Source organism: Giraffa tippelskirchi, chromosome 1 (assembly GCF_054371585.1).
Source record: "Giraffa tippelskirchi isolate mGirTip1 chromosome 1, T2T-mGirTip1v1.2.pri, whole genome shotgun sequence".
NCBI classification, from domain to species: Eukaryota; Metazoa; Chordata; class Mammalia; order Artiodactyla; family Giraffidae; genus Giraffa; species Giraffa tippelskirchi.
In genome coordinates this window covers 182,663,598-182,691,536 of record NC_137275.1, presented here as the reverse complement: position 1 = coordinate 182,691,536, position 27,939 = coordinate 182,663,598, and the positions used below count along the sequence as shown (strand labels likewise).

At 38.2% G+C, this 27,939-nt stretch overlaps 1 protein-coding gene across 7 annotated transcripts in view; it reads right to left on the bottom strand.

The window, feature by feature from the left end:
* Nucleotides 1-27,939, bottom strand: part of INVS (inversin) — a 126,191-nt gene that overhangs the window by 61,578 nt on the left and 36,674 nt on the right. For all 7 annotated transcript variants that reach the window (XM_081512303.1, XM_081512327.1, XM_081512329.1 and 4 more), the window contains exons 4-5: nucleotides 3,394-3,567; nucleotides 1,762-1,929 (exon numbers count right to left, since the gene is read on the bottom strand). In XM_081512303.1, coding sequence (XP_081368429.1) covers nucleotides 1,762-1,929; nucleotides 3,394-3,567 — 342 coding nt within the window. The remainder of the gene's footprint in view (nucleotides 1-1,761; nucleotides 1,930-3,393; nucleotides 3,568-27,939) is intronic.

The following is a 27,939-nucleotide window of genomic DNA, read 5'->3' as shown; positions in this document are numbered from 1 at the left end:
ACTGGAAGGCAGATCTGATGTAATTACCCAGATGTAGCAAGATGGGACAAGATGATAGAAATGTAAAAGAAAAGTTAAGAGACGTGGAAAGTAAGATGGAAAGGTCTAAAATATGTATTATTGGAGACCCCATAGGCAGGAGTAGAGAGAAAGAAAGAGAAGCAATACTGAGATAATGGATATATATTTTCCAGAATTGAGGTGCAATAATCAGAATGTATACTAAACACAAAAAAAAGAAAAAAAAAAGGCATGCTAGACACACTGTGGTAAAACTGTAGAATACTATATAGAAAATTTTTAAAAACCACGCTGAGCGAAAAGATAATCTATAAAGGGATTACAATTAGACAAATAACAGACTATTTAAGAGGAACAATGAAAGGCAGAAAGCAGCAAAATAACAGTCTGAAAGAGCTGATAAAAGTAACTACCTAGAATTGTGTATACAGAAAAACTACATATTCAAGAGCATTGTAGAAACGCAGAAACTGTTAATTCTTAACAGTTGAATTAATCAGGGAGTTAACCACCATACATCTATACTAATAGGAGTTCTAAGAATTGTATTTCAGGGGAAAAGGTAATAACTCTAGAAGGAAAATTTGAGATCCAAGGAGAAATGCACAGCAAAGGAGTCAGTTAACATACAAGTAGAAATAAATTAATCATTGTATAAATAAAACAATAATATCTTCAAAAGTCTAATTTGTGTGTTATAAGCAAATAGGACCAAACACTAGACTACCACAGCATGTAAGTTGTAATCTGAGAAGAAATGATTAAAAAACCTCAAAGAATCTACTGATAAACATTCAAAATTCTTAAGTATAGAAAGTTGGTTAGATATATAATTAATGGCCAAAAGTATCAACTGCATTTCTATACACTTGCAACAACCAGTTAAATTCATACCCTAGATAGACTTTTTAAAAAAGGTTCAAAGCAGCACTGTTGTAAATAGCAAAAAAATTGGAAACAGTTCCAAATGTCTGTCAATAACAGAATGAAAAATGTGTGTCATTTAATCTTCAAAAAATGGAATACTATTCAGCATATAACAGTAAAAAGTAATTAATATATTACAGCTACACATACCAACACAGATTAAAACCAACAACTTAACACTGAGCAAGAGAAAAGGATGTTCCAGGATACATACAGTATGATTCTATGACTATAAAATGCAAAAATGTTAAAAATGAAACAGTACATTGTTTAGGAATGCAAACATATGTGGCAAAACTATAATGAAAACCAGTAGAATAATAAACACAAAATTGACAGTAGTGGCTGCCTCTGCGAAAGGAAAGAAAAGAATGCTACTTGGAGGTACCCAGGGAGCTTAAACAGTGATTTACTTGGCTCCTCCACTCAGTGATGAGTACAAAAGTATTTGTTGTTTCCTTATTCCTTATATCTTAAATGTATTTATTCACTTACATCTAGTTACTATTTGATAAGAACAAGTATAAAACAAAGTCAGGGATGATAAATATGAACTCAGAAAAATAGCTGATGGGGGACAGAAATGAGCATGGCATAGGGAGAGAGAACGCCTTTGGAAGCAGGCACATAGAAAATTTCTACGTGGTCTTAAATCACAGTATTAAAATGCTCTATTTCTTGTTGATGAGCTCACACGTTTTTTGTTGTACTCTTGCATCATAATTTGCTTGTGTGCTATAAAATGCTTTTGCATACAGTGGATAATTCATAACATAATTTCTTTTTGGGGGTAAGGCCATCCATTATACCTACCAGAATGCATCGCACTGTGTGAACAGCACTAGGATCTTTGTGGTTGGCTGCCCAGTGAAGTGGGATCTTGCCTTCGACATCAGGAATTCCAATGTTAGAATCATGCTTGATGAGCAGCTTCACATGCTCAGGGTTATTGTAGTAGGCACTCCAATGCAGAGCTGTTTGCTGCAAAATGGAGAGATTCTCAAAACGACACTGACAACAGAACAGTGACAACACAACAAACTTTTCCCAAATTCTTACTGCATGACAGGTACTGCTGTAAGACTTTTGGATATTTTCTCTCCTGTAGTCTATGTCAGGACAACTCTGGGAGATGAGTACTCTTGAATTTGCACGTGACTGATGTGGAAACTGAGAATGAGGAGGATAAGCAATCTGCTCAATGGCATAAGGTAGTAAAGGACTTTTACTCAAGTGATTAATGGGTCTTTGTGGATTGAAAAAAGTGCTTTTTTCAGTGAAATATTTATTTTCTGGCCATAGCACATGGCTTGCAGGATCATAGTTCTCCAACCCAGGGACTGAACCCGTGCTCTCAGCAGTGAAAATCAGAGTCCCAACCACTGGATGCCCAGAGAATTCTCAGTGAAATATTAGCACTACAAATGCTGGGAGTTAGGAATAACATCAATTTACAGTAGTTGTAAAATTAAAAAATTGATCTCAGAACTTCAGGTTATGTGAGTGACTACTAAACAAAATTTAAAAATCACATTAAGAATACTATGGGGGTGAAAAGATTATTGAGTATCAACCCAGGGACTTCATTATAAGAGTTTTAATTACATGAGAGCACAGGAGTTTGCAAGACTCTATGATTAAGTGCCTGATGAAAAGGAAGAGGATGACTGCCTTTGTCTAACTAAAGACCACATTTTTTTCCTGTAAAGAATAATCAGAGTGTTTATCAAAACAATGACCAATGTATACAACATGTTCAAATTCAAGAGCAGGGAAGATAATGAATCCCAATAACAATGTCAGAGCAAATACTATAATCAAAATGAAATTAATAATAATCTTACAGCTAATATTTATTGAGAGCATACTATGCACTGGGCATTGTGTTAAACACTTGATATATATTATCTCATTTTATCTTCAACAACCCTGTTATCCCCTTTTCGCATATGGGAAAATTGAGGTGTACAGAGGTTAAGTAAGTTGATGGGCACAGAACAAGTAGTGGCTTCTACACTGAAACCCAAGAAGAAGTATGCTAAAGCCCAGGACATTAAAGCAATTATGCACTAAGTACATTATTTGGGGGCATTTGGTCACCACAAATTTCACAACAAATTGCAACTATCATGACTAGCAGTCAAATAACAAGTTGGAGTTAGACAGGCCTGGGTTCACATTCTAGTCCTGGCACTTGGATCTTTGGTAGAATTTTGATCTTCTTGAGCTTCAGTTTCCCCATATGTGAAAAGATGATACTACCCACTACACTACAGTTGCTGGCAGGACACAGTTTAAGTGAAATCCTTTACTGGGGCATGTGGAGATTTGGAATTGTTCTACATGTACCAGTGGTAATTGAGGCCTTCTTCCTTGAGGCTTCACATCATAAAATAAAGTGTTTGCTTTCTGTTCTACTTGTCTTCGATTCTGATAGTCTGTTACCTTGTTTTTATCCTGTGTATCCACTTCTCCTGGTGCCATAAACTTCAGCAGAAGTGCCAAACATTTAGGGCTCTTGTGCCGAGTAGTCAAGTGTAAAGGAGTCATTTCTTCCAGATCCTTCTGCATCCAGTTTGCTCTGCGTGTAAGTAAGAGTTTCATGAAACGATAATTTCCCTAAATGAAAAATAAGAGACAGTAAGAAGAAATTTAGTTTGGAGCCAAAAATTTTTTTTTTAATTTTAAAATGCTTTAAGCATTTTAATTATTCTGCTAGAGTAATAACATTCAGATAAATTAATAAAAGGAAAAATACTTAAAATTCTACTATACTATCAGTTGTTTTATTTTGTTCATGTTTTTTTCCAACTGTTTTCCACATACCTATAGTTTCCTTAGGGGTTGGTCAATATTTCATTGTGTTAAGGCAAGATATTTTATTTAATCATTCTATTATTGTTTATAACTTTTTGAATAGAAAATGCTACAATGTATATGATTTTTCACATAGTTTTTTTTTTTTTTCATAGAATAAATTACCAGGAACAAAATTACTGGGTCAAAGGAGTTTGTGCATTTTATGGTTTTGGGTATATCTTTCAAATTGCTACCTAGTAGCAACAAAGTATGAATGTATTAGTTTCAGCACAATCTGACCAGCACAGCATATATTATTTATATTCAAAGTATAATAACTTTGTGAAGTAAATAGATTCTTAGCCCCAACTTAGAGGTGAGAGAAGTGAGATTCAAAGGGGTTAAATATTTTTTCCATAGCAACTGGTTAATAAGAAGGTGGTTAGTGTTCTTGAAGAGAGCTATTTATAGTTACAACTAAGGTATAAGGAACTTCCTCACAGTTCAGGTCCCAGACTCATATGGTCACATAAACACCAACCCAGAAGTCACTGTGGGCCACCCAGTTGCAGGCAGTGCTGTCCACATGGGTTAAACCCTCCAATCTGGCACAATCAATCCATCTGGAGAAAGAAGTTCTAGCTAAACTTCTTTCTCCAGATGGACTGACTGTAATTGTACTTGGGCTTCCCTTCTGGCTCAGGCAGCAAAGAATCTGCTTGCAATGCAAGAAACCCAGGTTGGGCTTGGTGGGCTATAGTCCATAGGGTCACAAAAAGTCAGACACGACTGAACCACTAACACATAATGGTACTTAGGTCAACCATTATACAGTATGCCTGTGTGAGCTTTGAAACCCTTGAAGAGTAGTGCTTTTGAACTCTTCCCTGAGATCTACTTCCATATTTCGAATTCTGATTGGAGACTTCAATATGCTTGGTACCACAGATAATTCTATTTCTTTCATTTCTATTGGAGTATAATTGCTTTGCAATGTTGTGTTTGTTTCTGCTGGACAACAACATGAATCAGTTATAAGTATACATATTTCCCCTCACTCTCGAGCTCCTCCTCCCCCCTCCCACCCATCTAGGTCATCACAGAGCACTGAGCGGAGCAATCTGTGCTATACAGCAGCTTCCCATTTGCTATCTATTTTACACTTGGTAGTGTATATATGTCAGTGCTACTCTCTCAATTTGTCCCACCCTCTCCTTCCCTTCTCCATGTCCACAAGTGTGTTCTCTATGTCCATGTCTTTATTCCTGCCCTGCAAAGAGGTTCATCGGTACCATTTTGTAGATTCCATGTATATTTCACAGTCAACATGAACAAACTATATTCCATGGTCAAATTCTCTGCTGTCCTCATGCCTATTTCTCTTTCTCTACTCAAAGCATAGTGGCAGGCAGGGCAGCCTGTCTTTTTCATCTTCTGAGACCCTCTTTGGCATTGTCTTTCTTTAGGATTGGAATGAAAACTGACCTTTTCCAGTCCTGTGGCCACTGCTGAGTTTTCCAAATTTGCTTGCATATTGAGTGCAACACTTTCACAGCATCATCTTTTAGGATTTGAAATAGCTCAACTGGAATTCCATCACCTCCACCAGCTTTGTTCGTAGTGATACTTCCCAAGGCCCACTTGACTTCACATTCCAAGATGTGAAGATGCCAAAGAATGTTCAAACTACTGCACAATTGCACTCATTTCACACGCTAGCAAAGTAATGCTCAAAATTCTCCAAGCCAGGCTTCAACAGTACTTGAACCGTGAACTTCCAGATGTTCAAGTTGAATTTAGAAAAGGCGGAGGAACCAGAGATCAAACTGCCAACATCCCTTGCATCATCAAAAAAGCAAGAGAGTTCCAGAAAAACCTCTCCTTATGCTTTATTAACTAGGCCAAAGCCTTTGACTGTGTGGATCACAACAGACTGTGGAAAATTCTTCAAGAGATGGGAATACCAGACCACCTGACTTTCCTCTCAAGAAATCTGTATGCAGGTCAAGAAGCAACAGTTAGAACTGGACACGGAATAACAGACTGGTTCCAAATTGGGAAAGGAGTACGTCAAGGCTGTATATTGTCACCCTGCTTATTAAATTTATATGCAGTGTACATCATGCGAAATGACGGGCTGGATGAAACACAAGCTGGAATAAAGATCACTGGGAAAAATATCAATAACCTCAGATATGCAGATGACACCACCCTTATGGCAGAAAGTGAAGAAGAACTAAAGAGCCTCTTGATGAAAGTGAAAGAGAAGAGTGAAAAAGTAGGCTTAAACTCAGATTCAGAGAACTAAGATCATGGCAACCGGTCCCATCATTTCATGGCAAATAGATGGGGAAACAATGGAAACAGTGACAGACTTTATTTTTTTAGGCTCCAAATCATTGCAGATAGTGACTGCAGCCATGAAATTAAAACACGCTTGCTCCTTGGAAGAAAAGCTATGACAAACCTAGACAGCATACTGAAAAGCAGAGACATTACTTTGCCAACAAAGGTCCGTCTAGTCAAAGCAGTGGTTTTTCCAGTAGTCATGTATGGATGTGAGATGTGGACTATAAAGAAAACTGAGCATCAAAGAATTGATGATTTTGAAACTGTGGTGTTGAAGAAGACTCTTGAGAGTCCCTTGGACTGCAAGGAGATCCAACCAGTCCATCCTAAAGAAATCATTCCTGAATATTCATTGGAAGGGCTGATGCTGAAGCTAAAACTCTAATACTTGGGCCACCTGATGTGAGGAACTGACTCATCTGAAAAGACCCTGATGCTGGGAAAGATTGAAGGTGGGAGGAGAAGGAGATGACAGATGAATGGATGCCATCACCGACTCAATGGACATGATCCTGAGCAAGTTCCAGGAGTTGGTGATGGACAGGGAAGCCTGGAGTGCTGCAGTCCAAGGGGTCACAAAGAGTCAGACACGACTGAGCGACTGAACTGAACTGACACCCTCTACATCCTTAGCATTGTTGTAAATGTGGCTTTTAAGTAATATAATTATAATGCTTTCATGTTCTACTATCAGGGGCTATCAGTATTAATAAGGAAGACACTTTTTAATTGAGCACTCCCAACCCCACTCCCGCTGTAACGAATGTGAGGCTCTAAGGCAACAGGGAAGTGAGGAAGGAAGAATGAGACTTGTCTGCTTGCCTACAGGGGCAGAGGCAGGATTCAACTCAGCTCCAGGGTAGAGGCTGAAATAAGGGAGAACAAAACTAGGAAAAGGGTCCATAAAGCTGTCTACACTAGATGGGCAAACCTGGAATGGACTGAAAAACATGGATGCCGCTCAGTTATTTCCATTCAGAGCGGTTTTCCTTGACCACCCTACGGAGAACTTAATTTTATTCTTCTTTATTGCAGAATCTTTTCATTTCCTTCACAGCACTTTCCCCAGTTTATAGTTACACATATATGTTAATTTCTCTTTACTGAGATCTTCCTCACAAGTAGTAAGCATCAGGAAGGCAGAGGCTATGTTTTATTGATCACTGTGCTCAGCATGGTTCCTAGCACAGACTAGGTGCTTAATAAATGTTACTTGAAGGATTGAATGAAAGGAAGTAAAATATCTTCTAGAGCTTTTTGTTTTTATTTAAAACTTATTGACAGCTGCTAAATTAGCGCATAACAGTTAAGAATATTAATTCTCAAATATGTGGTATTTGGTTACTCTTATTTTTAAATATTTATCAGAGCTTCATTCATAGTGAACATCATTTATCTGGATTTTTTCATTTCACCCAATGCCAGTTCCAGTTTTTGAGAAGGTACTAAAATTTCCTCAAGAGGGCACCCTGCTCTAAATCTCTTGCCATCTTTCTTTGAAAAAAGAAAATGCCCAAGAAAAACAAACCTATGTGGTACTTCATACCAAAAAAATAAGGTTTGACCTTTCTGAGCATAACATTTCAAATATTACAGAATAATTCATCATGACCTTTTAAAGATAGTCAATCAGACAATCACTGTGATTTTGAAATTAAGGGGAAAACGGAAGGAGAAGAAAGAAACTAGAATATGTTAGGGAGTGGCTACTGAGTTATAGACACAGTGCTTATTATATTTACACTCCACATTATTCTGGGGGTTCTACTTACACAAAACATGGTACACTTCAGTAATAATTACTCAATCATTAAACAAACATTCTTGGAGCCTTGTTACAAAGCTGACAAAAGTAAAATGTACTTTACTTTGACATAGATTTCATCTTTGTTCCTCACAGAAGTATCATGGGAAATTTTTACATATCAAATAAAGTATCTTCCTGTGCTTCTAATTTCCTCATCTGTAAAAGAGGAATAACAGTACCTGAGATTATCATGCATAAATGATAAAGGTAATATTTGTACTTAGAACAGTACACAAAGGAAATGCTCAGTGGTGTTTGCTAATTTTATTACAAACAGTTTTCCAATGTGGAGGAGGCAACAAAACACAGATGGTCAAGTAGAACCAAGAATAGCCCATGACTGAGGGCAAGTAGATAGAAAGATCCGACTGAACACAGTATACATAGCTCAGCTAGTGATTAAGGAGACAACCAAGGTTAGGAACAGATGAAAATAAAAACAGATGGAATGTTCTATATAATGACTTTTCTGATTTTTTTTTTTTACATTGAGAAAAATGTCTATACCTTCAAATAAAGGTGATACAGAACCAAAAAGAACACACCCAATAGGAATTTAGTGGGGAGTGTTGCTGTGCTGTACTTAGTCGCTCAGTCATGTCCGACTCTTGGCAACCCCATGGACTGTAGGCCCCCAGGCTCCTCTGTCCATGGGGATTCTCCAGGCAAGAATACTGGAGTGGGTTGCCATGCTCTCCTCCAGGGGATCTTCCCAACCAAGAGATAAAACTCAGGGATCAAACCCAGGTCTTCCACATTGCAGGAGGATTCTTTACCAGCTGAGCCACCAGAGAAGTCCATGAATTCTGAAGTGGGTAGCCTATCCCTTCTCCAAGAGATCTTCCTGACCCAGGAATTGAACCGGGGTCTCCTGCATGATCAGGCTAGCTTCTCCTATTCCAAAGGACATAAGACCAACTGAGATACTATTGATAAATGCTGGGACTAGAAACAATATAATCCACTGGACCAAGATCAACCTCCTTGGTTTTATGAACAAGCATCTGTTAAATGCTCAGTGTATACAAACTCAATTCTGAGAATGAACAGAAAGTGAAAGTGAAGTTGCTCAGTCATGTCCAACTCTTTGCGACCCCATAGACTGTAGCCTACCAGGCTCCTCCGTCCATGGGATTTTCCAGGCAAGAGTACTGGAGTGGGTTGCCATTTCCTTCTCCAGAGGATCTTCCTGATCCAGGGATCGAACCCAGGTCTCCCGCATTGTAGGCAGACGCTTTACCATCTGAGCCACCAGGGAAGCCTGGTGAATGAACAGAGGGGACAGACAACTCTTTGAGCTAAAATCAGGAGAGTATTTCTAGTACCAGTGGAAAAGAGGAAAATACTAGTTTCAGGCAGCAAGCTATTTGGATAAGCCCCTGAAGACTGTATGCCTTTGGGGACCCATGTTATAGGTTACTCTGTTTCCCATAAAGCCCCCTCAATACAAGTGCAAACAAACAAAATGTCTAAACATTTCCTCACTATTGCTCCAAATCAGGACTTCTTTCGTTTTCAGGTTTATTATGACACAATGACTTTTGTTTTGATACTAAGAATTTAGTATCATCTCTTAGGGCCACATGACACGATCCTGAGGTGAAGACAGGGGATCTACTATTATAATTTCTGACTGGGTAGGAGATAGTATAAGAGTGAAGCAGATAATAGATCAAAAGTGTATATATTCTTTAGAAAATTCTGCAGGCAAGTAAGCAGAAATGAGAACTCAAGTTACAAAAAAGTCCTATTTCAGCAGTAAAATGATATTAACTCTGATATGATGAGGTCTATTATGCCACGCAAATGTGAAAATATTTCCTAATGGCTCTGAAACACTGAATAAGATGTCGTTTCTCGGTTTGGGGTTTTCTGTTGTTCCTGTTATTGTTAGGTACTAATAATCTTCATCTTAATCTTTCTATAATTATTAACATGATGATCTTCTTTTGTCTGTCATGTAAATGATTATGACATTTGGATTTTCCTCAGATACATGAAAAGGAGTATAACATCTGAAAGGGTAAAAGAGAATGAAAAAGCTCTCTGACCTGGAGAACAGCACTTGAAATGAATCTGAGAAACAAATCAACTCAAAATGCCACTTAAGTTCATATTTTTGTCTGTCCAATTTGCTAAGATGAACTCCTTTTTTTAGGAAAAGTCATTTAATCTAAATAACAAAGATATGGATGTTTTGAGTGAAATACTTTGATATTTTAATTTTTCATTTTTAAGAAATATATAACATATATGGTTAATACTCCCTTTATGCCCTTCCCCAGTTCTATTCCCTTTTTATCTTTGGAGAAATTGGTGATTATTATTCCCATGAATGTTTTGATATATTTTATTTCTTACAAATACATGTATTCATGAACTACACAGCATTATTTTGTATGTTTTCAATCTTTATATAAGTAGCCCTCCAGGAATCACTTGCCACCTTTTACTCAAAGCAATATTTTTGAGATATATCCATATTGCTTTGGTTCATACATTTTTCACTGGAGAAAGCATTCTGTCATATGAAAATAGTATATTTATTTATCTCTAAGGGAATATTTAGCTGGTTTCTCATTTTTCACTATTACAAACAATATTGGAATGAATTTTCTCGTATATATCTCTTGGTACATGTACCAGAATTTCTGAAACTGCTGGGCTGAAACTGTTCTCTCAAGTAGGTACTCCAATTTACATTCACACCAGTTATGTTTGAGAAATTTTGTTTCCCCACATCTTCTCCACACTTGGTTTTGTCAGATTTCACACCAGTTATGTTTGAGAAATTTTGTTTCCCCACATCTTCTCCACACTTGGTTTTGTCAGACTTGCTAACTTTTGCCAATATGATGGGTACATAATTGTGTCTTATCATGGATTTAATTTTCACTTCCCTTCCTGAGATGGATTTAATTTTCACTTCCCTTCCTGAGATGGAATGTCTTTGTTGGCTATTTGTTTCTTCTTCTTGAACAGCCTTTTTGTGTTGTTTACTCATTTCACAGCTGAGCTATTTGTTTTTTCCCTACTGATCTGTAGGAGTTTTCTGGATATTAATTCTTGACTTATTTAGCAAATATTTTCTCTCTTTGTGTGGCTGTTCTTTTTGCTTTGTTGACACACTTCTGCTAGGAGTAAATTCATTATCTGAAATAATGATATTGTTTGCTGTCTCAGCATTAGATTTCTTCATATATTTTGTTTGCAGGTTCATTTTGCAGAGAAGATTGTTTGCTGTTATTTTTTATTTGTTTTGTTCTCCTTTTTTTCTCTCTGCTCACCTTTATAGCTGCTAACACCCAGCTCCTGGTCCATTTAAGAATCTGTATTTATGATGATGTTTTGCAACCCCACGTCTAGTGATATTAGGGGTACCACAGGTACTGTCACTGAGCTAGTGGATAGCTTCCTGCTCCCAAGACTTGATCTTTGTCCTGCTCCTGCCACTTCTCTAAAACAGCTTCCTCTAAAGTTATAGCCTCATGTCAAGACAAAGAATATCCCCAAATTCTAAGTAACTTTTTTGCTTTAGTGTGAATACAGGACTGCATATAGCAGCCCTTTTCCCCACTGGGACACTGAAGAGACCAGATATTTTCCCCAAACCTGTATGTTTCCTTATGTACTCTTGTTCTATGTCCTCAGCATTTATATTTACTCTCATGGTAGTTGAGGGAGAAAACAACTGTCCACCAAATGTTCATTATATTTTGTTTTCATTTATAGGTTTGTGTATAATTTTGTCCTGGAAATATTATAACTGCAATTATATCTATCTATCTATTTATATAAAATAGCACAAATAAACGTAAGGTAGGCATTCTGCCATATTTTATTCTAAATCCTAATCATTCTGTACCGCCAAAAGATACATTATTTAAAACTGAAATGGAAGTAATATGAACATGATTTGTTATTATTAATTCTAATGATATCTATATAGTTACATATTTATAAACTCTCAAGGCATTTACAATATTAATTTTTAATAAAAATCACTATCCCTAGGAATTATATGGAGAAGGAAATGGCAACCCACTCCAGTATTCTTGCTTGGAGAACCCCATAGACAGAGGAGCCTGGTGGGCTGCTGTCCATGGGGTCACACAGAGTCAGACACGACTGAAGCAACTTAACATGCATTGGAGAAGGAAATGGCAACCCACTCCAGTATTCTTGCCTGGAAAATCCCAGGGACAGAGCAGCTTGGTGGGCTGCGGTCTATGGGGTTGCACAGAGCCAGACACGACTAAAGTGACTTAGTAGCAGCAGGAAGTATATAGGCCACAAATATCAATAACCTCTTTATATCAAGCTTTCCTGTAATGGCTGCAGACACAAATCAGTCTTAGAAATACCACAGTAGTGTCAGGAGAGGCACTCTGCCATGGGGCTGGAGTGTCCCTGCATGTTCTTATTAAGTGTGCCAAGAATGCAAAGCCTTGACTTCTCTACCTGGGCCATTTCTTGGAGTTGGTTTTGTACCAAGCAAACTTGTGGGACATTCATGTCTCCTTGAACATTAGATCAAGAGCAGTCTTGCTTAGTATTTACTAACGTAAGTAGTAAAGCTAGTGATATGCCCCAATTCAGCATCCCTCAGATGCCATGTGAACCCACTGTGTGCTCTGTGTCCATCTGGGGCCTTGGCAATGCCTCCTGGTTCTTGGCATTAAAGGAACTGATGCAAAGATGCCAAGTGATTATGCTTTCTACTGTGTTTCCAGTAGTAAGCTCTTTTGTCTCTGATGGTATTCATATATCTTCTGCCAGTACTCACAGCTAATTCATTACCTTGTAGTAAGTTGGTACATACAAAGAAAAAAGCAGGGAAGCAGGATAAATTAAATCCAACACCTGACATCACAGGAAATGAGGAGGGGATGCTGACAGAGACATAGTCTTCTCAAAGAGTAAGGACAAGGGCCCTGCAGGTCAGGTTCAGGGATGAGAAGATTCCATGCGGAATCTTCACACACCCACATGGTGGGCAGGGTTGGGGAGGTAAGGGACCACGCTGACCTGTCTATTGACGCAGTGATGAGGAGTAGGATTAAAAGAATCTGCCCAAATGATGCCTTGGTTTTGGCTCACCTTCCTCTGGGCAATCAGAGAAAGAGATGACAGCATGACAATGAGGCAGCAAGCTGAAAGGCAGTGTGGCTGTGGTTGCTGAGCCAAGGAATCTCCAAAGTGGAAATAAATGCTGAAAGCAATGAGACCCTGCTATTTGATATAAAACTTTGGGTGGACTTAAAACAGTAGACGTTCCCTTGGTTGAGATTTGAGTGAGCAATGGCTCAAAAGTGAAAATGAATGCAATGCCTTTTGTAATAATGCAGAGCCAACTGCGCCATGTACCCAATCCCTGCTATAGTCTGCTTTGTCTGGTAATGAGAACAAAGCAATGGGTGTAGAGGTGGCCACTGTTTAAAGCAAAGCCGCTTGTTTATTGGTGCCCTCAATACATAGAGGTTCCCCTGAATGCCTTGGCCTGATTTTCTGATGATCTGGCTAAGTTAAAACTTGATGGCATCCACTGGGAGGCAGTCCAACCACAACTGGGAGGCAGTCCAATCTCAATGACAACTCTGGAAGACTGACTATGCTAACGATGGGTCAGCCCACTGGGCTGAAGTGAAAGCCACTGTCCTTAACTTAGACACTACTCTTAAGGATGGGACATGCTTTTTTTAACTCATGGAATGTTGTCAATGTTCAAGTCATCTGATCTGGCACTTGGAAGACTATAGATGATAGTTTAAAGACATCCCTCTATGGGGCTTCAAACTATGGAGATAAACTCCAGCTGCCAATTGAACAGTCTCGGTCAGTCATGTAGATGCCCACAGTAAGGGCCTATTCTCTTATGAGACCAGCTGGCATCAGGCTGCTGAATAAGCCTATATTGCCAAGGTCATTGGCCATTTGCCTCCTGGGTTCATCATTGCACTAAACATGGTAATGAATCCATCATCACAGATTGGACCCACAGTAAAAGGTACATGTTTGATGTAGAAGCTACCACTGCAAACCAGACTTGCTTGTTCTTCTAAGTTGGCCAATTTCTCTTAAAATAAAGGAGGCCACTTTAAAAGAGTATCACTCCTGCCCATTCTTGACAGAGATTTTAACCAACCCCTTTCAGGGACACCTTATGCCTCATCATTGCAGACATGTTTCAGGTTACAATGTCACTGTTCCAGTCTGATTAGCCTATACTAGCCACAGCATTGAGGCCCATGAACCTAAAGTGTTTTTCATGTTTTGGGTTTCCATACCATCTGACTACGATGTGTCCTTTGTCACAAAGACCATCCAAAAATGGGCCAATAGTTAAGATATTTGATGGACATTCTATGCCCCATACTCTTTCCAGGAATCTGAAATAATCAGGAGCAGGCATGGCTTCCTCAAAAACAAATTCACAAAGATTTCTAACTCTACTTCTGTTACCTCTTCCTGATCCACACACTTAAGAGAGAGGTAGTTTGGTTACTGTACATGGCCACCCTCAGAAAGAGTTCATGTCCTCATGGCAGCCTCCTGGGAAATAATCAGGACAAAAGGAGTGGGGGATTATACACACCTATTTTGAAAATGTAAGATTCATACCCTAAGAGTAATCCCAGGCTGGCCTCGTGGGTACACCCGCTGGGTGGCATGTGTGTGTACATGCTCAGTCGCTAAGTCATGTCCAACTCTTTGTGACGCTATGGACTGTAGCTCACCAGGCTCCTCTGTCCATGGGATTCTCCAGGCAAGAATCCTGGAGTGGGTTGCCATTTCCTACTCCAGGGGATCTTCCTGGCCCAGGGATCGAACCTGCGTCTCCTGCATTGGCAGGCAGGTTCTTCACCACTGCACCACCTGGAAAGCCAATGGTGATCCATGTTTAACAACAAACTCTGAACTAAAGTGACTTGTGCCTCTTCAGGTTTTATGTTATATCTGGAGGAGAGAAGGAAATATTTCTCCACTGGGCTTAGGGGTTGTTTTTCAGCCCATCTAGTGCCTCCTATAATTACTGGCAATAACACAGAGATCAGCAGGTCAGCCAAACTCTCTTGCATGTATCATAATAGATAACAGAAAGGCCTTAGAGTATATCTTGGCTGTGCAAAGTAAGACCTGCTGTCTCCCCTGGTACTTAGTCACAGTGGACTTAATCCAGGACACTGAAGTCAATACTGCAGGTTGTTCTCATCCTGCAGCTTAGAATTCTATCACTTAAATGCTATGAGACATATTAATCAGATTTGTTCCTAGTCTCTGTTGGTCAGATTAATCACAGTAGCTGATGGAATGGCATGCTCACGTGAAGAACATGACGGGCCAAGTGGTGGGTTGTTGGAAGAAGCAATTTACCATGGGTCCTAATCAGCCGTGCATGTTCTTATGCCCAAAATGCAGAGACTTGACCATTCTTGGCCTAGGCAGCTTCTCTGGGCTGTGTCTGCTGCAATCAATTTGAAGGACAGGACTTCTCTTCCTCTGGGTTTACTAACTGCTCATTGCAAAAGTGTAGATTCCTGAAGTTCAGTGTTCCTCTGTACTGTGATGGAAACCTACTGCATGTACAGCACCAATCTGGGCCTTCAGCAACCCCCTCATGGTTCTTTGGGGAAAGGGAAATCAGTGCAAACAGATGGGTGCTCTTGCTTTTTTCCTACGCCGTGAATAATAAGTTTCTTTGTCCCTGACCTGGAGGCTTGTGTCTATTGTCAACATCCATGAAGCAGTAACAGACTAACTTCTTATCTTGTATATAGGGTAAAATAAAACCTTAGGCCTTGAAAATAGTTCTATATTATTGCAACATGAATGAAGTATAAGAAGTGAAATGTGATTAGAGAGGTGAGTAGGGGCTAGAAAATGGACAGTCTAATACAGCAACATGGAGTCTAAAACTTATCATATAGGTAATGGGGCACCAATGAAGAGTTTAAGGAAATGATGTGAGTAAATTTATGTTTTTAGAAAATGCCCTGGAGGCAGTGTGAAGCATTGATTTGAGGCAAACAAATCTTTGGCAGTGCAACTGGTTAGGGGGTTACAGCAGCGATCAGAATAGAAATGTTGGCAGCTAAGCGGAAATTAGAGGATGGGCTGTGAGATATGTAAGAGGACTCCTGAATGGGTCCAATGGAGAGTGGTGTCAACAACTAAAAAGACAGAAGGAACAGTAGGATTCAGGATGTAGATTTTGAGTTCTGTTTTTTTAACATGTGGCGTTTAGGGTGTCTGAGGGAAATCTATACAGAGACGTCTAACAAAAAAGAAAAGTAGAAAAAGAAAAGAATCTATACGCATCTGAAGATTGGAAGAGACAGCTAGGATTCAAGATACAAGGTTATAAATCATCTATATTAATAGCTATGTCAACTGTTTTATCAACATAATTTCTCACACAAATGAAAGCACATAAAACTGGAAAAATCAATCTATACATCCTAACTAAAATATAAACATAATTTAAGTATCCATATAAATAGCTTAGCTTAGTATAATGCGATCCATACTGTTCTTTTTCCTAGACCAGGAGATACTGCTACCATATCAAATACAGGGTGTAAGTGAACTGGAAAAAAGATGGGCCTTTCCTTATTATTATTGCCTGCTTGGATAATTTTTTGGCTCCAGTTAGGTGTCTCACTGTACTCTGGTTTCATGCATTTTTTTTTTTTAATTTAATGTGAATCCTTACAGGAAACAGTTTTAAAAACCAAGTTTTTGAATGACTGAGCTACAGAAATGATTACAGGAATTACTGAGCTACAGAAATGAAATGAAATCCGTGTTGCTTTTTCCAGTCACAGACATTCTCCTTCTTTCTTTAAATTTCTGATTTCAAGCCTAAATACAGTGTTTTACAGATAAAATCTCTAATTACTCAACACCTATGATGGTAACCACATCACTAACCTGTCAACTTAAGCAAATCTTGATTTTTTTTTAAAAAAAAGCTATTTGACAATCCTCTAAGCAAAGGCTAAGAATGGCACTTCAAAGGCAGAATGGGAGCTCTATTTGTCGCTTTTCAAGTTTAAGATGTTCATCCATCTGGCAGAGCAGCTAGACAATACATCAGCCAAGAACATCTCTCTGGCTTAAAACAGATTCTGGCTCTCAAGAAGGATTTGACTGAAGGAAAGGCAACATCTTTAGTTGCTCTGTGGCTGAACTCTACTAATATTTCTCTTCAATGCCTCCTCCAAGCCTTGGCTCCATCCACTAACTTGGTTTCCATAGGAATAGACAGAACTATCAAGTGGCACATAGTCAAACAGCACAACAGAAAAAATGTTACTGTCAAGAAAAAAGTTGACAGACTTTTCTCTAAGAAAAGAAACTATAGAAAGGTATCCTTGACTCTGAGGCTTCCTTATACAATGCTGGATTTTTCATGTGATTTTTCTGCTTGATAGGGACAATTTTTTAAGATTAGTGTGAAAGTTAGTCCCTTCAGTATACAGCATTTCATACAAAAACATGAATATTAAAAAACTGTAAAATGCTGTGATGCTTATTTCCACAAGTACAATTCCCTCATGCTTGTGAGCTACCCTCATTTGTTTAGAGTGGTGCTTTAAGTTGGCACAACCTTTTGGGCTGATTATAAAATGTATTTTGTTTCTCATAGTTGACATTTTATTTACAGGAAAATATTGATTTCATCTTAAATCAGTAGTTCTCAAACTCTAGCATGCATCAGGATCTCTGAAGGGCTGGAAAACAGACTGCTTGGGGACTTTCCTCAGAGTTTTTCATTCACTAGCTCTGGTGTGAGGTGTAAGAATTTACATTTCCAACAAGTTTATGGGAGATACCAGTGCTGCTAGGTCCAGGAGTTCACACTTTGAGAATCATTGTTTAAACAAATAACCTAATTATCAGAGTTCTCAACCATGAAGAACTTAAAAAAGCACCCACAACCACCAAAAAAGAATGCCTGTCTCATTCTAGGTCAATGAAGTCAGAATTTGAGACTCTGGGATTAGTATTTCCTAAATGCTCTGCAGGTGATTTGAAAATGGTATCAAGAGTGAGACTTGCTAATTCAATAATTCATTCGATACTCAACAGTTCCTTACTATGTAATTACTATGAATCAGACACTCTGCTAAGGGGTTTGGAAGCTTTAAAAATACTTAAAATACATATGCACAGTCATTATACATTACAATGTAGTACAAGCAAGGAGGGGCAAGTGCATAAAAAATACAAAAATATACCAGGAAGGTTGGATGACAACCTTCAAAGGAGGAAAGAATTTACTCCTAGTGTTCTCATTGTTTGATGAACACTATAATCTGCCTAGTCTGTTCTCACTGACCCTGACCAGTCTTCTGAGTTGCACTGAAAGCAGTTACTTTTAAAAAATCTTGTTTTAGTACAAAATTTAGAAGCTAAATCCAAACAAATCTTGCTTAAGTCTGGTTCCTTTGAAGCACCCCAAGTCTTGTAGTAGGCTCCATCTTTAGTTTTTCAACAACATACCTTCTATTGATCCTAACATGCAGTTTGAAAAAAAAATCAATTCATCTATTTGGCTAAGATATGTTCCTTTGGGGAAACTGTTTCAAACAACTGATTGAATCCATCTGTTGCCTTCTCTACTTCAGTCCCACACTATGGATGCATTTCTTAGATAGTGGGAAAGACAAATGACAGATAAATATGTAAATAAATTCAATTACACTCAGAAATCCTTAATGAACCTCATTCAGGCTTCACATTAAAGGGTTTCATTAAATGCTGAGCACTAAGTAGTTATCTGACTTCATAACTATGACCCATCTTCAAAATAGTAGCCAAGGTTCCAACAATGAATGGTGATACCTGAATTCAAACATGTGCCTTCTAGTCTCAAATCTAAGCCATCTTCAAAATATCGTATCACACACCACCTCCATCTACAGATCAACCCCTGAACTCTGTACTGTTCCTCACCTTTCTTCCACTGTTCTGGGACCTTTTCTCTTGAAACTAAGAAAGAGGCAACTGAGTTGGTAAAAAAAAAAATAATACTGCAGTTTAGCAGTTAGAGTGGGGAAGAAACATCAGCAGATCAAAGACTATTTTCATTGTTCCATTTGATAACTTATCCCAGGATAAGTGTCCTGTTTGCCACAGCTATGTTTTAATTCTAGTTTAACAGTCCTTCTAAATTCAAGCACATCACAATTCTTAAATCAACATTTTAGTACTGCCCTCGGAGAAGGCAATGGCACCCCACTCCAGTACTCTTGCCTGGAAAATCCCATGGACGGAGGAGCCTGGTAGGCTATAGTCCATGGGGTCGCTAAGAGTCGGACACGACTGAGCGACTTCACTTTCACTTTTCCCTTTCACGCACTGGAGAAGGAAATGGCAACCCACTCCAGTATTCTTGCCTGGAGAATCCCATGAATGGCGGAGCCTGGTGGGCTGCTGTCTATGGGGTCGCACAGAGTTGGACACAACTGAAGCGACTTAGCAGCAGCAGCAGCAGCAGCAGTCAAGCTCTTTGTGGACCAATTAGATATAAACAAATACACATTTTAGAAAGCAATTCAAAAATTATGAATTACATATTGCATATGTATTGAAAACTTTGGAAAATTATTAAAAATTTGGAAAATAAGAAAAAAGATCACCTACAATTCCATTACCCTAAGTCTAATATAAGCTTTTTTTTAGCCTCTTGGTACAATCTCTTCCACTTATTTTTAGCTTTTTTGTTTAACGTGAGAGGTCATTTTATAGTTTCCATCAGACTATACACCTAATTTCATATGTGAAACAAGCAGTGACTGATTAAAAATAACATTTTAGGGGCTCCTCTCTGTCTGCAGAGTGTGTTTCTCTCTAAATAAATCCACTTCTTGCCTATGGAAAAAAAACTATTATTGGCAGCTATCATAATAATAACTGACTCAGGTGGAGTGGCCAGAGGAGGCTAATACTTGTGGGTGAAAGTTTGAGGAGTAAGAAGATATTTACAGTTTCAAATGAGCTCTCCACAAAATACATATTAATCACAAAAAGAAAGCAAGTAAGGTTACACTGGAGCAACCTGGCAGATGTCACTTTATCCAAATGATCAAAGTCTTCACCAGTAATGGGACAAATAACATAATGCGTTTCTGCTATGGTGCACTAAGAATACCATACATCATTTCTGTGACATTTTTACCAAAAATGTATAATCTAGATTATGAGGAAACATCAGACAAATTCAAAATGAAAGACAATATAATTGGTCTGTACACTTAGAATGTAATGTCATATGTGGTCACACATACACACTCACAAACACACAGAGAGAAGATTAGGGAACTGTTTCAGATTAATGAAAATTAAAAAGATATAATAATCAAATGAAATGCCTAATCCTGGATTTTCTCTTAGATAGATGATATTATTTGGATCACTGGAAAAATCTAAATAAGATTTGATAATAGTATTTATGTTAGTTGCTTGGTTTTAATAATTGAACTGTGGTTATTTAAGAGGATGTCCTTGTTAATAGGAAATATGCACTAAAGATGTGAGAGCAAAGGAGGCTCGTGTCTACAACCTACTCCAGATGGTTGAGAAGACAATGTCTCACACTCATATACACTGAGAGTAAACCACTGTGCGTGTGGTTAAATGTGCACATCTGGGGAATTTGGGTGAAGGGTACATGAGAATTCTTTGCAGTATTCTTGCAATTCTTCTGTAAATCTGAAATTATTCCAAAATATAAAGTTAGAAGGGGAAGCAAGTGAAAAAAACTTAATTTTATTATAAAAGTAGCAAGATGTTCATTAAAGAAACTTCAAAGATGAAGAAAAATATAAAGAAAAACAATGAGCAGCCTGCACGTCACAAACATGAGGGAACCATGGCTTACATTTTGATTCACTCGCTCCCTGTCTCTTCCCTAAGGGACATGTTTCTTATCCTCAAATGAGCATTTACATTTTGAAATGCTCCATAATCATACCTTTATTAATATTCATAATATCCCTTTCATGAAGGCCAGAATCATTGTCAGTTCATAGACGAAGAAACACAGATTCAAAAACTTAAACTATGGGTTGACTTTAGAAAGATTATTAGTTTACATAACAGGAAAAAAACCAGTGCTACTGGATGGCTGGTTGACTATGATTCACAAACCAGCTGCAAGTTAGCTTCCTGTAAAGCAATAAGTTTCGAGATGATTTGGGGAATTCCTTCTAATACTAAAACGTTACAATTGTAATTTCTTCTATTATCACCAACATTTTTTTGTATACAGAATGTGCAGTGCCTAGCATGGTGCCATATAATATATATATTATACATATAGCATTAATAGGTACTAGATAAAAATTTCTGAATGACTGACAAATGCATTACAAATTATAAAATTGGTAATACATTATGAGGTTATGAAGATAAGATCATGTATTTAAAAGTGCTTTACAAAGTACAACATTATTATAATTATTATTATTGCTGATGTACAATAGAAAACAATATAGAAAACAAATTGCTCATTCTAAAATAGAGATTAAAGTTAAGATATGCCACCTCTTAAAAAGATGTCACCTTTTTGTAGGAATCTAAGAAATTTACTATGAAGTTTATTTCTATATTACTCGTTTCAAGTATAATTCACCTTATTCTCATCAATAACCAATTTAACTGACTGTTTACAGATAGATGGAGAGACAAATGACAAATTAGTACCCCCAAGGTTTGTGGCATGGACATAAAAAGTGAATTTATTTTTCAGATACCTTTTATAGCCATAGTCTTGCAAGTAGAAGACATCTTATCTGGTTTACTATTGATCCAAATGACAAGGCTGAGCATCAGATTAAGGATATGTCAGAAACCTGAAAGAAGGCTACCAACAGATACAGTGGGATGGTAGCTTCTTTCAAAATGATCTATTAAGGCCACAGTGTTTACAAAGGCAGTTGAGAAAACACAGCACAATATATACAGGGTTGCATCAAGTAATCAGCAAGAGTGCCCATAAAAACTTCTGATACACTAATGTGAACCCCCATACACCATTTACGATACCTGTTTATTTCTAGCATTAAAAACTATTCATAGATTTTTTTGATGCTAAAACAAATGATACAGGCTTTTACTTCACTTCACATCCTTTTCCTATTGTTATAGTTGCTTTCTCCACAAATGGTAGCATTCTAAGAGGTCACTTGTTTTAAGACGATGGGAGATACTATCGAATTTAAACTGACTGCAAATCAGGAAGGTCAAGTGCAATTTGAGATTTTAATTCTAAGATATATTCTTTGATGATAGTGAAATCTGACTTAGCTAAGTATGGTAATGATCAAAAAATATACCAAAATAGAGTCCTGAAAAATAAAAATTCCAAGAGTGTTTCCTATATACAGTACACTATTTTCATGAAAAAGAAACACCTTGAGTATAAAACACCAAGCATGCTAAAATATATATATATATATATATATATACACACACACACACATATAGCAAAAAAAAAAAAAAAACCTGATCAGAGGTGGGAAAATCTGTCTTACATGATCACTCTGGGATTAGCACTTCTTTAAGGGAAGATCCATTACTTTCTATACTAGGAAGAACTGGAGAATTTTGTGAGAATCATGGGAATAGAAAAAGCTTCAGAAAATTCCCCTTTCAGATGGCTTTAAACAGACTTGAACTGTTTTTTCAAAACCCAGAGCACTCTAACCAATTTCAAGGGACCAACATTTGACATTGTTATAGACTAGAGACAGAGAGCAATAGTCTAAAACTATTTCAAACATCAGCAAAATATTCACTTTTTAGTTTGCCTTTTTATATTATTTTTAGATGTGATGATTAAGACAGGGCCCACGTTTCGTCAGCTCTGAAATAAAGATATTCAATTAAGTTATAAACTTGTATTTACCAAGTCTTTGACCAATTCCTTAAGTTGCTTCCCTGACAGCTCAGTTGGTAAAGAATTCGCCTGCAATGCAGGAGACCAAGGTTCAATTCCTGGTCAGGAAGATCTGCTGGAGAAGGGATAGGCTACCCACTCCAGCATTCTTGGGTTTCCCTTGTGGCTCAGCTGGAAAGAATCCACCTGCAATGTGGGAGACCTGGGTTTGATCCCCTGGGTTGGGAAGATCCCCTGGAGAAGGGAAAGGCTATCCACTCCAGTATTCTGGCCTACAAAATTCCATGGATTATATAGTCCATGGGATCACAAAGAGTCAGTAATCGACTGAGTGACTTTCACTTTCAGTTAAGATGCTATCAGTTTATGCCTTAAAAATTGTTGAGATCAAATGATTTTGAAAAATCCTGGATTCAAAAAAAATACACAGGTTTCTTTACTGTATCATTTTTCAGAGCCTTTAAGATGCTAGTGTGTATTGTGAATTTCCAAGAAAGAACATTCAGTATTTCCCAAACTTCTCTGACGATGGGATGCATTTTTCACACAACATTTCATGAGACTACCTGTCCTAAGGAAAGAGCTTTGGGAAATGCTGTACATAATGATTTTCAAGGTCCTTTTTAAGCTTTTATAATTTTTATTGTTTTTTTTAATAAGAAACATAGAGCAGGTTATTAACTACACTCATTTTTCTTGGATAGAATAAACCTGGGAAATATGCTTGGGGGGAAAAAAACTCTCACAAAGTCAAGGAGAAAGTCACTTGAGACTGTAATTGTCAACAATAAAAATCAAGCTACTGGGTAATGTAAAACATTGGGAATAAATGCCAGGAAATGCAGCAAGAAATAAAAATCACCCAAACCACAAAATACTTGAAGCAGAGAGTGTTTCCAATCAAGTCTCCTTTCACCCTAATTTATCAGAGTAACCAATATGTTCTTCATAATGCTTCAGCAAATGCAATAGATGCTAAACATTAACTATATATTGGGCTTTATGTTTTGTATTAATACCTTGGGAGACAGAATTTGCCTATAGCTGTGTTGAAGTACTTATCTTATTACCTCCAACACACCTTGCATTCACGCTCTCCAAGCCCATCACGTTACTTTCATGCTCAAACTCCCAATCACATCCTTAACTCTCCTCGGCCAGTGGATAAGAGATATTGCTCTGGTTAGAAGAGATGGCAGTAAAGAGGGCTGTAAAGCTCAGAGCTTCCAAGTGCAGTCATGCACATCTGAAGGGGATTTCTGGTAGCCCACAATAAATCTAGTTAGTCCAAGGAGACTAAATTTATGAATGAGTCTGCTCAGTAATACAGCCAAGTTCAAGAATGACTCTGATGACTTAAGAGTAGAATATTCAATGGAAAGGACAAGCTCTGGACGTGTGGCAACTTTAATTCTGGAGGCCACCCAAAATAAGTAAATAATGCCTATAGATGTATGAAACTGAAAGGTTTATGCTATAGACAAGTAAAATAGGGGAAAAAAGTATGGGGAAACCAGACAGAAAGGAAGTGAAATACAAAAAGAATTAGGATTAAATAAGAAAGAAACTTACAGGAAACGAATCCATCTCTCATTCTCTTCTATAATTAACTTCCTTAGTGTTTCTTTAAAAAAAAAAATGCTAAGGCCATTTCTGCTGTTCAGTCTTGGCTCACTCAATTCCTTCTATCTGAAATTCTATCCCTCATTTCTGATCTTTATCTAAGTTTGACCATTTCACTAGGCCCACCTGAAATTTCAGGCCCTCCATATATTAGGTTTATCCAGTATAGGAAACAGCTATTTTAGTTATTTTGCTGCTGCTGCTGCTAAGTAGCTTCAGTCGTGTCTGACTCTGTGCGACCCCATAGACAGCAGCCCACCAGGCTCCGCCGTCCCTGGGATTCTCCAGGCAAGAACACCGGAGTGGGTTGCCATTTCCTTCTCTAATGCGTGAAAGTGAAAAGTGAAAGTGAAATCGCTCAGTCATGTCTCACTCGTAGCGACCCCATGGACTGAAGCCTACCAGGCTCCTCCGTCCATGGGATTTTCCAGGCAGGAGTACTGGAGTGGGGTGCCACTGCCTTTAGTCATTTTAGGCAGGAAGAATTTTTCATACAGGGATTTATATACTTATAAAATAATCAGAAGGACTCTAACTAGGCTTCAAGTAATGATTCCTCGAACAATGCAAAGTTGCCATTGTGACGACAGTATTAAGTTCAATGCAAGTCTGTACGTACATCAGGAAGTGGTGGTGCGGGGTGGAGGGGGGGACTGCTCCAATAACTGCCTCTCAGTACCTAGCAGGAAGAACACTGGAAACTGGAATGTGCCACAGAAGCTTCCCTTGATAGTTGTTACCATCCGAGAAACCCTTATGGCCTGGGTTCTTTAGAAGGGACGCTCAGTATACTGACACTGTCTTATAAGAAAGATACCCTCTTCAAGTATAGGCCCATTCTCCTCATCTTGGGTAAAGGGCTCTTGCAGGTAGAATCACAACATATATTCTTTCTTCTTCAATAAAATCTAACCCAATTCCTTTATATAGTTGTTCAAAGGATTAATAAATTGCTAATTATAAACAAATTCTGCCTTTGCAGACACCTTTCCAATTTAGTGTAAAAGAAAATAAGTCTAAGACTTCCAAGGTAATTAAAATTTTCAGCCTTATATTTTGTGGTGGGATAAAAGATTTAAAATATATTGTGGATGCTGGGCATACACACCGAGGAAACCAGAATTGAAAGAGACGCGTGTACCCCAATGTTCATTGCAGCACTGTTTACAATAGCCAGGACATGGAAGCAACCTAGATGTCCATCAGCAGACGAATGGATAAGGAAGCTGTGGTACATATACACAATGGAATATTACTCAGCCATTAAAAAAAAAATACATTTGAATCGGTTCTATTGAGATGGATGAAACTGGAGCCCATTATACAGAGTGAAGTAAGCCAGAAAGAAAAACACCACTACAGTATACTAATGCATATATATGGAATTTGAAAGATGGTAACGATAACCCTATATGTGAGACAGAATAAGAGACACAGATGCATAGAACAGTCTTATGGACTCTGAGGGAGAAGGTGAGGGTGGGACGTTCTGGGAAAATAGCATGGAAACATGTATATTATCATATATGAAACAAACACCATTCCAGGTTCAATGCATGAGAAAAAGGCTCAGGGCTGGGGCAATGGGATGACCCAGAGGGATGGTATGGGGAGGGAGGTGGGAGGGGGGTTCAGGATGGGGAACACATGTAAACCCATGGATGATTCATGTCAATGTATGGCAAAAACCACTACAATATTGTAAAGTAATTAGCCCCCAACTAAAATAAATAAATTTATTAAAAAATATATATATATTGTGTAAATTTAAACCTATCACCTCCCTGAGATTTCTTTTTTCCTTTGCAGATGAAAAGAAGGAGGAAGGACTTAGGGGAACAGATGGACACATTTCTATCATCTCTGAAATCACTCTGAAAGTTCAACCTAAGGTAAGTTTGGTTTGCTTCTGGACTTGTTTGGAGGTGACTCTTCATAGTCTTTCTACCTGTCTGGTTACTTAGACTGTCTTTTCAAAGATGTCTGCACAGTAAGTGGCCTTGGAATCTAGAGATAGTGTCTCCCTTCAGGCATGAGGATGAATCTGCTTGCTGCCCAAGGACAACAAAGATAACGTCTTGTTTGAGGGAAAAGTTTGGGCAGGTGTGCTCACATTCCTGATGTAAGATTTCTAAGCTCAAGCTTCCTCAAATGTGACACAGTCCCACTGCCTGTGCAGCATCTACCTGGACTTGCTTCTGCATCACCGCAGAACTTGGGGGCAAGAACAATCAACGCTGCCTGCTGTATCATAAATAAAAAACTATCTAAATAAATTTGATCTTATGGTCTCTTCACCTGCTGAATTTATGAGGCAAGCCAACCTTATAGCTGCAATAGCTTGCCTGCTTGACTGTACTGTCTTTCGAGTGTGTGCTCATGAATTATTTGACAAATGAGTTAATGAATGAACAAAAACTGGTTGCAGCATGGAGAATGGTTTGAGAAGGAAGAACTGAATCCAGAATGCTGATGGGCTACTTTAGTTCTTTAGACATTAAATTACGATGGATGGGATTCAATGATGGAATAACAGGAATGGAAAAAAGAGCCAAAGTGGGGAGACCTCAGATATGCACACAGATTCATCTAAAATCCTTGGCTGACCCCTGAAATGCAAATGCATGGAGAAACTCCAAGAAGTCTGCAGAAACTAATAAACTGAAGGCTGAAAAAGTTGATCAGAGATTTCAGCTACTACCCAGCACAGAGATGGAATTTGGAGTTTTGAGTCTCACTTAGTTAGAGGGCTTGATACACTTCTCAGGGTTTCCACTGAAATCGCCGAAGAGCCATGCCTTAAAAGCATAGATTATGTACCAGGGCTATGGATCAGGTCTGAAAGATTCAACAAAAGACTATAGGAAAAAGTAAAACATTTAAGTTCAGTGTGATTAACCAGTTTTAACTACCTGATAAAACAAAAAAATCAACACTCTCTAGAGGAAGACAACAGAATGAGGAGTCCCTATAACATACTACCTAAAACTCTGAGGACATGATAAAAAATTACTACACATGCAAAGAAACAAAAAAATTTGGGATAAAATAGAAAAAAAACAATTAATACAGACCTCAAGATGACTCTTTGGCCACCTGATGCAAAGAACTAACTCATTGGAAAAGACCTTGATGCTGGGAATGATTGAAGGCAGGAGGAGAAGGGGACGACAGAGGATGAGATGGTTGGATGGCATCACCGACTCGATGGACATGAGTTTGAGTAAGTTCCAGGATTTGATGATGGACTGGAAAGTTTGGTGTGCTACAGTCCATGGAGTTGCAAAGAGTTGGACATGACTGAGTGACTAAACTGAACTGAACAAGAAGACTCAGATGTTGGAATTAACACACAAGGACTTTAGAGCAGCTATTATAACAGCCTAACAGAAAAAAAATGGGTTTCCCTGGTGCCTCAGGGGTAAAGGCCAATGCAGGAGAGGTAGGTTTGATCCCTGTATCAGGAAGATCCCCTGGAGAAGGAGAAGGCAACCCACTCCCATATTCT